At 45.2% G+C, this 13122-nt stretch overlaps 1 protein-coding gene across 1 annotated transcript in view; it reads left to right on the plus strand.

The window, feature by feature from the left end:
* Positions 1-13122, plus strand: part of LOC117379153 (ephrin type-A receptor 7-like) — a 167296-nt gene that overhangs the window by 73569 nt on the left and 80605 nt on the right. The window contains 1 exon segment of the mRNA XM_033975881.2: positions 9402-9557. Within this exon segment, the coding sequence (XP_033831772.1) occupies positions 9402-9557 (156 nt within the window).

Raw genomic sequence — 13122 nt, forward strand, 5'->3', positions numbered from 1 at the left:
CCTCTCCCTCCCTCTTTCCTCTCTTTACATGATCCCATTGTTCCCTTCTGCATGTATATCGTTGTATATAGCCCTGACCCCAGCCTCCTGTCAGTCTGCTCCTCTTCTTTCATGTCGTTCATTTAAATTCACGCCGCATTGTTCCTTATCTGTTTTATCTGTTTTCCTGTCTCTCCATCTCTCCATCCTCCCCTCCCTTTCCTCTCCTCCACTGCCCTTTCTTTGTACAGAGCACCTATGGCCTGTGCTTCTTTTGTCTAAAACCAAATCAGAATCTGCCTTAGAATCTCCATCTCGATAAAAGCCTCGTGAAATATCCCATTAAACTCTGTGTAGAGAGTGTGTTGCCATGTTGGGTGTAATCGCGGTTGCCAGGTGTAGCTTTGGACAGATGCGTCAGTGGGGTTGCCAGATGTCTTGGCAGATCCTTCCTCCTGTCCTCATCTTCAAATGACATTCCAACCATATACAAGGTTAAAGGAGCTGTCAGTGAATCGTATACACAGCCAACAAAGCCATATAAACTCTATGGAGAAGCTGTGGATTACTTCATCACCCTTAATGTGTGTCAGATAAAATGTCCCTGACCTGTGGGGTGCCCCAGGGGTCAATCCTGGGACCCCTGTTGTTCAATCTCTACATGCTGCCGTTAGGCCAGTTAATACACAGCAATAATGTGTCCTACCACAACTCTGCAGATGACACTCAGATCTATGTCTCACTGCAGCAGGTGAATATGGACCAGTGGATTCACTCTGACTCTGCATCCAACAGATCAGTGTGTGGATGCAAAACTGAAGTCATCGTCTTTGGTCCACAGAAACAAAGAGAAAGTGTCAGCAGTCACCTCCAGTCTCTCTCTCTCTCTAAAACCTTCAAATCAGGCTGGAAATCTAGAGGTAATAATGGACTCAGACTTAGAGAGATTTACCCATGCATTTGTCTCCAGTGGGTTAGACGACTGTGGAGTGAGTGAGTGAACACTAGAGTATCTACGTGGAGTATTTACCCTCTCAAACACCGGTTCTTCCTCCCTCCTTTCCCTGCTTTCTCTCTCTCTGTCCCTCTCTCTGTTTCTTGCTCTGCCCCCCCTCTCTCTCTCCCTCTCTTTTCCTTCCCTTCTTTCTCTCCCCCTCCCTTTCTCCTTCTCTCTCTTCCTCTTTCTCTCTCCTTCATGCCTCTCTGCTTCTCTCCCTCTCTTTCTCTTCTCCCCCCCTCTTCGTCCCCCTCTCTCCATCTCTCTCTTCCCTTTTCTCCCTCTTTCCCCCCTCTCTCTATCTCTCTCCCTCCTTCACCCCTTCCTCTCTCCCTCTCCCCCTCCCTCCCTCTCCATTTCCTTGTTTTTCGCCCTCTCGCTCTCCTTCTTTCTCTTCCCCTTTCTTCCTCCTTAACCCCGCACTCCTTCTCTCTCTTTCCCTTTCTCCTCTCCCCCTCCCTCTCTCTCTCTCCCCATCTCTCTCTTCCCCTTTCTCCCTCTTTCACCCCTCTCTCCCTCTCTCTCTTTTTCCCTTCCCTTGTTTCTCTTCCCCTTCCCCTCTCTCTCCATCTCTCTTCTCCCTTTTCTCCTTCCTTCACCCCTCGCTTCCTCTCTCTCTCCATCTCTCTCTCTCCTTCCTTCCATCCTTTTGTAGAATATTTAATGTGCCTATAATTCAAATCAGCCTGGTGCCAGCCTTGTATCCCTCGGTTTTACTCTTAAACAATAGAAGTGTGACATAATCTGATTACTCACAGGACAGTGGGCTCAGCGGCGCCCCCTGCAGGTGTGAGAGGTTACATCACTGAAGACCGCCACGTTACATTACCACAACTGTCCAATCAGAGAGCGCGAAAGAAACAGAGATCCAGTCAGGGCGGAGTAGTGACACTGTAGTCATTCACTCCAAACTCGGTGATGGTGAGTTACTCTTGTAGCCACAGCTGCCCTGGGACAGACTGATGGAAATGAGGCTGCCAGTCCACGCCATCAGCCTCTCATACATTTGAAACTCTCACTGTAATGACAGAAAGACTCAAACCCAAACTTCTCCTCCTAAAAGTGAGAGTGTGAGAGTGTATGAGAGTTTGAGAGAGTGTGTGAGAGCGAGAGTGTGTGAGAGTGTGAGAGAGAGTGTGACAGTGTGAGAGAGAGTGTGACAGCGTGAGTGAGTGTGTGAGATCGTGAGAGAGTGTGTGACAGTGTGAGAGAGTGTGAGTGAGAGTGAAAGAGTGTGTGACAGTGTGAGAGTGTGAGCGAGAGTGAAAGAGTGTGTGACAGTGTGAGAGAGTGTGTGACAGTGTGAGAGAGTGTGTGAGATCGTGAGAGAGTGTGTGACAGTGTGAGAGAGTGTGTGACAGTGTGAGAGAGTGTGTGAGATCGTGAGAGAGTGTGTGACAGTGTGAGAGAGTGTGAGCGAGAGTGAAAGAGTGTGTGACAGTGTGAGAGAGTGTGTGACAGTGTGAGAGTGTGAGTGAGAGTGAAAGAGTGTGACAGTGTGAGAGTGTGAGTGAGTGTGTGAGAGAGTGTGTGAGAGAGTGTGTGACAGTGTGAGAGAGTGTGAGTGAGAGTGAAAGAGTGTGTGACAGTGTGAGAGAGAGTTAGAGAGAGTTAGAGAGAGTGTGAGAATGTGTGAGTATGAGGGAGAGTGTTATGGTGTGGGAATGTGAGAGTGTGAGAGTGGGAGAATGAGAGTATGAGCGTGTGTGAGGGTGTGAGAGAGTGTGAGTGTAAGTTTGTACCTTGGCCCTGTTTTTATCTCTCTTTTTTGACCTCCTCCTCGGGCTGCTCTCAGTCCAGTCTGCTCCAGATGTGCCTCAAATCAGCTTTAGTCCCCCTCCGGCTTTGGACTTAACCAGGACTTAACCAGGACTCAGGCCAGGGACTTAAGACCTTGCAGGGCTCTGGGACGTCTTATTGGTGCTGCACCTCTGTGTCTCCAGGGGGCAGCGCAGAGAGACACGTCCAAATGTGCAACAGCAGCAGAGGAAGAGCTTAGGTCAGTTTAGAAAAGCAAAAACACCACTGGATAATCAATATGTAGCACTTTAGAAAACAGTTCTACTTCTCTGAGTACTTTTCAGACTGCATACTTTTACTACTACTTAAGTCATATATTGTACAGTGTTAAGGTGCACTACTTATTGACCCCATGGGGAAGTTTGTCCTGTGCATTTGACCCATCCTTCAGTGTCTCTGGGTTAAACCTGTCACGGGCATTGGGAAAAATGTTCAGATCTTGATCTCGTCTTGGTCAGGAGCTCAGCTGGAGGAGTGGACCTTTTGTGCATGTTTGGGGTTGATGGAGGAAACACTAGGAAACCCACACGGACACAGGGAGAACATGCAAACTCCACACAGACACAGGGGGAACACGCAAACTCCACACAGAAATGCACAAGATTTGAGGCCAGAATGCTCTAGCCGCTCAGCCTTACTTGAGTAACACACACACACACACCCCCCCACACACCCCCACACACACCCCCACACACACACACGCACATAAACACACACTGTCAGTTTCATAAAACCTTGTGATTCTGGTGTGGATCATGTCTCTCTGTGTCACTCTGGTTCTTTTCATTTCATACTTTATATTTTCCCACCATTATCTGTAATAATGTCTGTCTCTACCTCTCTCTCTTTCTCTCTCCCTCTCTCCCTCCTTTCCTTCCTCTCTCCCTCCTCCTCTCCCCTTTTATTTTCCCTTCTCTCTCTCCCTCTCTTTTATTTTTTATCTCTCTCTCCCCCTACCCCTCTCTTCCTCTCCTCCCTCTTGCTTTCTCTCCCTCCCCTTTGATCTCCCTCTTTCTTCATCTTTATGTCTCCCCCCCTCCTTCTCTCTCTCTCCTCCCTCTCTTTTCTCTCCTCCCTCTATCCCTCTCTTTCTATCTCTTATTGCCCCCGCTCCCCGTCTTTTCCTCTCCCCTCTCTCCCTCTTTCCCTCTCCATATTTCACTCTCTCTCTCTCTCCTCTTTATCACCTTTTGATTTCCTTAAGGTCATGTCTACATCTGTCTGCCTCTCTCATCTCCTACCCCATCTCTCTCTCTCTCTCTCTCTCCCTCTTTCTTTCTCTCTTTCTCTTCCTCTCTGTATATGTCTGTCCATTATCCCCCAGGCTAAACGCCCCTATCATTTTCACACGCTTTACAAGAGACAGTCGAACAAAAGCAGTAGACGATGAAGAGGAGGAAGAGGAGAGAGAGGAGGAGGAGGAGAGAGGAGGAAGAGGAGAGAGAGGAGGGAGAGGAGATAAAGGAGGGAGAAGAGATAAAGGAGGGAGAGTAGGAAGAGGTGAGAGAGGAGGGAGATGGAGGAGGAGGGAGATGAGGAAGCAGAGGAATAGGGGAGAGAGGAGGGAAGAGAGAGAAGGAAGAGGAGGCAGAGGAGGGAGAGGAAAGAGAGGAGGCAGTCAATGAAGAGGAGAGCAGTCCTTTGTCCATAATTCCTCTCCTTATCTTCATCATTTGCCTCCTCCTCATCATTTGCCTCCTCTTCCTTTCCTCCGCTTCATGGTCCACCTCCTCTTCCTCTCCTCCTCTTCATCGCCTGCCTCCTCTTTCTCTCCTTCTCTTCATTATTTGCCTGCTGTTCCTCTCCTCCTCATGCGCTTTTACTGTGAGCGGACTCACCTCGCCACAGATCTGACCTGTAATCTGGTTTGGTGGCATCATCTGCTCGTCTCCATGGAGATAGATCCATTGAATGCCATACTGTGGGACCTTCCAGGCAAAACACCAACATTTCAATGGAAAATGTAGATTACCTAAAGTTTTATTGTGCGCCTTTAAACTCAGTGTAAAGTATCAGTTAAAGAGACTAAAAAGCCTTACACTGGAACATTATGCTTCAGGGCCGGGTCACAGGGGGCAGCAGTCGTCCTCCAGCTCCTCCATATCTCACATCAGCACGAACCAATTGTGGACTAAACCAGAACTAGAATTTAAAGCCACAGTACGTAACTTTTTTAGATAAGTAAAAAACGTGTTTCCTGTTTTTATGATCATCAGTGTTTGTTATAGCATAAAACATGTGGTGAATGTTCCGTAGTGTGGTTTTAACTTTCTATTTCCAAGTAAACATGTAGATCACGCCACCTCCAGAAAGTTAAACACTGTAGTTTTAAGTAAATCAGCACTAATTAGCAGGACTTCCCGCTCCCCAGACGCACAGGGCGACGATGACTCAGTTGGTGGAGTGTTTGTTGATCCGAAGGTTGCCAGTTCAAATCCCGCTCTCGACATAAACATCATTGGTTGAGCGGTCAGATCCCCCCCCCCTCTATAACACACCAGTACCTCTGATATCCGACGGAGTGTGTGACTACGAACGAGGAAGTGAAAGTATCTACACGTGTAATCTGCCGCCGTCTCCTCTGTCGCTCGGATGTTTACACGCCCGTTAAATACTTGGTAATAGAAAATGGCCGCCTCTCTCCGCGCACGCTCTCTGTGTAAACTTTAAACAGGGAGCATTAATAAATCATGAAGCGCTTAACTGGATAAATGTGTTACCGTGGAGACGACAGCGCGCCGCAATTAATAACAGGAGATAGATCTACGTGCGGCGGAGCTGCACAGGCCGGTCCCTGTGGAGGAATGAAACCAAATCATATGCAAATGTATCTGTGTTTAAATGTCATGTGTGGAGGGAGAAATATTTACTTTAAAATCATATCAATTACTTAAAGGGAGAAGAAAACTGACTCTTTCTCTCTGCTCTAAAAACACAACTCCAGATCTGTTTGTGATGAGGAAACAACATCAGAGCAGAGATCAGAGAAGAGCGTAATATGGGCCTTTTAAAGCCGCTCGTCTTAAAAATGAGTTAATTTTAAACAGTTTGCCGGGGTCCTGTCTTATAAATACTGTACATTCTAATTACTCACCACGAGTGTTGTGAAGTAACTGAATACATGCACCAAAAAAACATATTCTGAATATTTTGAGTACTTGTATTGTGGTGCAGTTACTCTTTCATTTGGTGGTATTCAGAATACAGTTACTTTTATAAATTAAAATGAAACATGGAGGTACTTCATCTGTAATTTTGTCTTTAACTGCACAGTATCAGGGAGAAAAACACAAAACACAGCTCTTCTGGTCCGTACATTTCTCCTTCTCTAATTAGACATAATGAACACAGAACAAACACAGCAACAAAAACAAAGCTGTTTGTAATTCAGTTCAACTAAATTCAAGTTTATTTCTATAGCACATTTGAAACGGCTTCAGCTGAAGCAAAGTGCTTCACATAAAAGTAAAAAAACAACAACAAATCTACAGGTCACACAGAAACAGAACAATAACACACCTGTGTACTGTACATGAGAAGAGGGGGGTTTTCAGTCAACTCTAAAACTGTGTTAAAGACTGAGAGGATCTGACAGACAGAGGGCGCTGTTCCATAGTCTGGACATTGACAATCTAATGGTAGCAACAACTACCATGCTAACACGCACTTCTGTATTACTACACGATATACCTCAACTGGAGGTTTATCGTATATTGCTCAAATACATGAAAAAGAATGTGGTTGAACTACATGCTTTCTTACTGTTAGCGCCAGGTTCACCTCTCCACAGATCTGACCTGTAATGTGGTCTGGTGGCTCAATCTGCTCATGGAGCGTTTCAGTCAAAGCAATAACATCTCAAAGGACTCGTTCAGGAAGCAGACTAGACCAGAAATGTTACAGAGTGGACCTTTAAATACACAACAACACTCAGACACCTGGGGAAAAATGACTCTGGGGATGGTTCAAAAGTCCATTTAGCAGCAGATCAGGAGTAAAAATAAACACGATGGTGTCCCAGTTTATGTTCCATAAACGTGTGTGAGCCACAGAGTGTTCCACATGACTCCATCATTCTGTCTTTACTAAAACTCACACTGATCTATTCAAAACTCTCTCTGTCTCTATCACTCTGTCCCACTCTCTCTCTTCTCGCTTTTTCTCTCACTCCTCTCTCTTCTCGCTCCCTCTCTTTCTCTCTCCTCTCTTCTCGCTCTCTCTCTTTCTGTCTCTCCTCTCTTCTCGCTCTCTTTCTCTCTCTCTCTTCTCACTCTCTTTCTCTCTCTCTCCTCTCTCTTCTCGCTCTCTTTCTCTCTCTTTTCTCACTCTCTCTTTCTCTCTCCTCTCTCTTCTTGCTCTTCTCGCTCTCTCTCTTCTCTCTCTTCCTCTCTCTGTTTTCTCTCTCTTCCCCCCCCTCCCTCCCTCTCTCTATCTCTCCGTTCTCGATGTCTTTTGTTGGTGCGAGGGGCGGATAGCACAGAGTGATTATAATGAGCAGATTATGTTCATTACACACAGGACACAGGGCGGCCATCTTTACCTCTGTCTGTGGCTGTCACGCCTCACAACAAAAAGGTTCTGGGTTCAGCTTCCACCGGGGCCTTTCTGAGTAGAGGAAGAAGAGAGAAAGAGAGAGAGGAGAAAAAAGGGAGGTAACGACTGGAGTGAGGAGGAGAGAAAGAGGAGAAAGAGATAGCAGCCCCCAATAACAAAACCAGACTGCAGACTGCATAAGGACTTTTTTAACAAACAAGACGAGGACTGAAATCTGTCCCATCGCACAGATATTTAAGAGTGTATAAATGTGTTTCATTTTAACAGTGTATAAATGTGTTTCATTTTCTAATCCCACCTTTGTGCTCCTCAGATGAATGGAGCAAACGTCTCTTCTGTAATCTCTAATCTCATATTATATCTCATCTTCCCAGAATTCACACGCATATCGTTCATAATCCAGGATGTGTTTTATAAAAGGATTAAGTCTGACACACGGCTCACTGTCTATGAGGAAAATTATGATTACAGGGAATTATATGAAATGATCAGAGAAAAAGACTTGAGGGATTTACATTTTAAATATGTCTGGAAATGCTTATTTTCTCTAATGTTTAGCACAGTGCTTCAGGAGCTGTTTCCTCGTCTAAAAATCAGCACACACTATAGGACGCAAATTAATGAAATCAGGGCTTGATATCAGGGCTCGAAATCAGGGCTCAAAATTAGGGCTTGAAAATGAAATCAGGGCTTAAATGTGAAATCTGGGCTCGAAATCTGGGCTTGAAAACAGCGTCCTGATTTTCTTCTCCCCCGCGCTCCTCGTGTGTGGTGTCCGAGCGATAGCATAACCACAAAACATCACCACGGCAACAGCCAATAAAACAGAGCGTCCGGAGCAAACGCAGTGACGGACACAGAGGCGCCAGATACAAACTCAGGAAACGGTGAAAGTCATTTAAAGTCGACTTAATAAAGATGTAAAGTTAAACTGCAGCATTCTCATCCACATTATCCATTAGAATGTTTCCTCTGCAAATAATGGCACCCAGTCCACAAAACAACGCTGTGATCCAGTTTGAAGTGTTCTTTAAAAGTAAAAAGGCAAGAGTAGATCCTCATGTGTGTCTGTTTACATCCACACAGTGAGGACCAGGCTGAAGCTGCTGCTACAATAAACATGACTCTACTTCCTGTTCCTGTAAAGCATTTATCTGAACTGCCGCACCACATTTCATTGATAATAATGACACAGTTTTGACTTGTATCTAAACTAGAAGTGCAATGCTTCATCCCTCCCTCCTCTCTCCTCTCTCCTAAACTAGAAGTGCAATCCTCTGATCTTTGAAACACTTTAAAGTCTCAGAGTGAGTTGTTTTACTGTAGATATGAAACAGGTGCTCTCACAACTTGTAGCTTGTGGTGTGTGGTCTCTTCGCTGCCATATCTCAATTCTCATCCAATTCTCCTCGTGTTGGTGGTCTGCACTTTTTGTCGCACGTTTTAAAAAAAATTTTAAGACTGAAAAATCCTGTAGAGTGACACGCTTTAATTAGAAGTTTTTTGTGACAGTTCAAGTAATGATCTCACTGTTGTAAAACTTCTATGTAAATATGTTGTGAGGATATTATTTTAATTATAATGTAAAGTTTGTTTTATTTTCCTTGAGTGTTTAGCTGAAAAGAAAACACAGATTTGTTGTATGTGATTTTTACTCTTCTCTGTTTTTAAATGCCACCTTCACTAAAATAGTTCTGATTATTTCAGTTCTCCAGTTTACACAGTTTAATCAATACATTTTATTTTATTATTGCACAGATCTTAGGTACAATCCAAGATGGCGCCATGTATGATTTTCCTGGCATTCTGATTTTTTTATTTATTTATTTAATTTATTTTTTTTTAAATATAAATTAGTTGAAAGTGGTTTGACTGGTAGTATATACGTTTGTGTTTTGCAGTGTGTCCCCCCGGTTTGTACTAGATATCCTCTCATCAGCAGTGCTCTGTATATAGTGTGTACTGTATGTTCATGTTGTGTTTGCGTTGTGTGTGTGTCCAGCCCGTACAAGATGTCACTTTATCACCAGTTCTCTGTATATAATGTATCTGTTTGTGTTGTGTTTTGCAGCGTGTCCCCCCGGCTCGTACAAGATGTCGTCCCGTCAGCAGGAGTGTTTTCCCTGCCCCGAGAACAGTATCGCCGAGGAGGACGGCTCCATCATGTGTGTGTGTAAAGAGGACCACTTCAGGACGCCTCTGGACACGCCCTCCGCCCCCTGCACCAGTAAGACACAAACTGATGTCTATTGAACATTATATAAGAATTATTCAAGAGCATCGTCGAGCAAACGCTTGAGCTCATCCCTGTTAGCGGTAAAACTGTAAAGCCTAGTGTGAATGTGTTGTGCGTGTGAGTTTAAATTAGTGGTGGTCGATATATAAATCAAGTGCATTATTATTAGAACATGATCTGCTTCTACGATCACTGTCTTTATCTGTCGTACACTCATGTCAGAGAGAGCCCATTTGGGTTTATTTTAGTCGTGAGATCTGGCAACCCAAACATGAGGCGCTCATTTCTGCTGTTACATGGTGTAGAGATGTTATTGCTTTGAATTTGAACATCCATTACTACTGTGAGTGGACCTGCCTCTCCACAGATCTGACCTATAACTTGTGTTGGTGTCCACCTGCTTAATGCCAAACTGTGGAACACTGCATGCAAATAAATACGATCTCCATGGACATAAGCGGGTGGCGTGAGCTCCTCTAGAACATTTACATACGCCGCCTTTCATCAGCGTGAGCCTTCAGGGCCACCGTACATGACCACTGTAAATGACATCACCCTGCCCTTGACCCTGGCCCCTCCCACACTTTAGTCTGACCTCAGCGCCCCCTGTAGGCCTTCAGCTCTCGTTCACCATCAGCACATACAGGGGGTTGTGGTAGTCTGCACTGTGTAACTTTTCTGTTTGGGGTTAAAGTTCCCATATTAGGCATTATAATGTTGTTTCTTCATCGTAAACATACACGGATTTGTGTTGAGGGCTTCTTTCAAACAGAAAACACTCTGTTCCACCTTGTGATGTCATCATGTGGTAATACAGGAAGTGCTCCACTGTGTTTTTAAACTCCATACACCTTCACTAGAATCATTTGGATAAGTTCAGACCAGAAGTTGCCAAATCTCTACCGGGGCTGTTAATTTGAAATCTACCACTTCATGACATCACAAGGTGGAACAGAGCATTTTGAGGTTTGGAGATGTAACAGATGAATAATAAAGTGTTACTCAAACATGTGTGAATGAGACAAAACACAACTGCAGGTCTGTTTTTGAGGAAGTAACAACATTAGAACATGACATAAAACTCACAAGAGTCAATTTGTGTGATACAGGTGTATCTCTGCGGAAAACATAGAAAAAATAATAATAATCTAGTCGATATAGGTCCAGTCGATATCTCATTTTGGTCTATAAACTGGTGAAATAAGACAATTTACTGGTTGTTATTGGCCCAAAACACATGGGATTAGTGAACTTGTATTTTTCTTACTTTAAATGATAAAACAGATACAAAACACATCTGGGTCATATATTTATCTTATGTCTTTTAAAGAAAATAAATGCTGTTTTCATTCTCTGCTCTGGTATCTGTCGATGTAGAGAATCGTCAAGTACTTTAAAGCCAAAGTATCGACATCGGTATTGAAACGGAAAAGGCTGGATCAAAAGGATAGGCTGGATAAAAAGTTTTGAGTAGTGTTTTTGCCGTGGAGTTTATACTTTTATTTTAGTACATTTTTGGCAGTGGTAGTATTTGCAATAGAGTACATGTAACTGTACTTTTACTTAAGTACAAAATTTTAATACACTTTCCACCTCTGGGTAGGTCCAAGTCTTATTCTACTAGACACTTTTTTAATAATAATCCTCCCTCCCTCATGCGCTCCATCCTGCCCTCTGTCCCTTTTCTTTTTCTCTTTCTCTCTCTCTTCTCTCTGCTTTTCCTCTTTTCTTTCATTTGTCACATGTTTTATTCATGTCTCTGCCTTGGACCTTCCTTGAACCCGTTCAGATACTGGACGCGGCCTCACCTTGTATAAATCTTATAAACTCCCAGGGCTGCGTCCCATTTTCACCCTTCTCTCGCCTCTTTTCCTCTTTCCTCACGGACATTACAGATCCCTGCTCAATAACCTGCTCCATCCGTTATCTCAACTTTACCATCTCCTCACCACCTCCTCTTTCCCTCTCCTCTTCTCATCCTCTTTCCCTCCTTCTCCTCCTCCTCCGCTCTCTCCTCTCCTCCCTTCCTCATCCTCTCGTCTCCTCTCCATGACCCCTTACCCGCTACTAAGTCCGTCCTCTGGCTCTCATCAGTCTAACCCTAATATCGTCTCCTCCCCTCTGTCCATTCTGCTCTCCTCTCCCTCTCCTCCCCTCCTCTAGCTCCTCTCCTCCTCTTTTTCCTCCCCTTTTCTCCTCTATTCTCATCTTATCCCCTCTCCTCCTCGTATTCTCTACTTTCTTCTCCTCTCACTCCTCTTCCTCTCTCCCCTCTCCTCACTCATCCTCTCCTCTCCCTTGTTCTCTCCTCTCCCTCGTTCTCCCCTCTCCTCCTCTCACTCGTTCTCCCCTCTCCTGAAAATGCTTTGTTTCTGCGATGTCCAGATCAGATCTGTGGATAAGTGAGCCTGCTCTCAGTAAGAATGCATGTTTTTCAAGACAATAAAATCCCCTGTAAATGAACAAATGTAAGTGATACAAGTTTAATACCATACTGTGGAACATTTCAGACAAAGCGATAACTTCTCCATGGATACAAGCAGGTGACGGTCCCTCCCCTCAAAAAGTTACACAGTGCACCTTTAAAACCCAGTTCAGTCTGATTTACATTCAAAAGTGTTAAATCCCTGTATCTCTCCTCTGAACATCTCCATCACACTAGAGGGCGCTCTTCCCGTCTCCTTCACAGTAGAACACACACACTGCTGTGTGCTCTGGGCCGATGGCGTTCATCAGAGCGTCCCATAAAGATGCACTGTACAGGCCTGGTATCGACCCGGTCCATTCATATGAGACTAATTACACAGAGTAATGAGTCTGAGCGGTCAGGGATCGTAACCACGAGGTCAGCAACATTTTACAAGATTATAAAGGGTTTATAAAGGGTAGTTTTATTAGACCTGGTTTAGTCCTGGTTTAGATCTGTTTAAACCAGGTTCAGTCCAGGTCGATACATTTGAATTTGTTTAGGTTTATGGGAGCAGTAGCAGGTGTAATTGGGTTATTGACCCATACAGAGACCTGGTTTAGTCCTGGTCTAGTTCTAGTCTAGTCCTGGTCTAGTCCTGGTTTAGTCCTAATCTAGTCATGGTTCAGGCCTGGTTTAGTCCTGATCTAGTCCTGATCTAGTCCTGATCTAGTCCTAGTCCAGTCCTGGTCCAGTCCTGGTCCAGTCCTGGTCCAGTCCCGGTCCAGTCCTGGTCCAGTGCTGGTCCAGTCCAGTCCTGGGCTAATCCTGGTCCAGTCCCAGTCCAGTCCTGGTCCAGTCCTGGTCCAGTCCTGGTCAAGTCCCGGTCCAGTCCCGGTCCAGTCCAGTCCAGTCCAGTCCCGGTCCAGTCCCGGCCCAGTCCCGGCCCAGTCCTGGTCCAGTCCGGTCCAGTCCAGTCCCGGTCCAGTCCCGGTCCAGTCCTGGTCCAGTCCCGGTCCAGTCCTGGTCAAGTCCCGGTCCAGTCCCGGTCCAGTCCCGGTCCAGTCCTGGTCCAGTCCGGTCCAGTCCAGTCCTGGTCCAGTCCTGGTCCAGTCCTGGTCAAGTCCCGGTCCAGTCCCGGTCCAGTCC

Source organism: Periophthalmus magnuspinnatus, chromosome 11 (assembly GCF_009829125.3).
Source record: "Periophthalmus magnuspinnatus isolate fPerMag1 chromosome 11, fPerMag1.2.pri, whole genome shotgun sequence".
Classification (NCBI taxonomy): domain Eukaryota; kingdom Metazoa; phylum Chordata; class Actinopteri; order Gobiiformes; family Gobiidae; genus Periophthalmus; species Periophthalmus magnuspinnatus.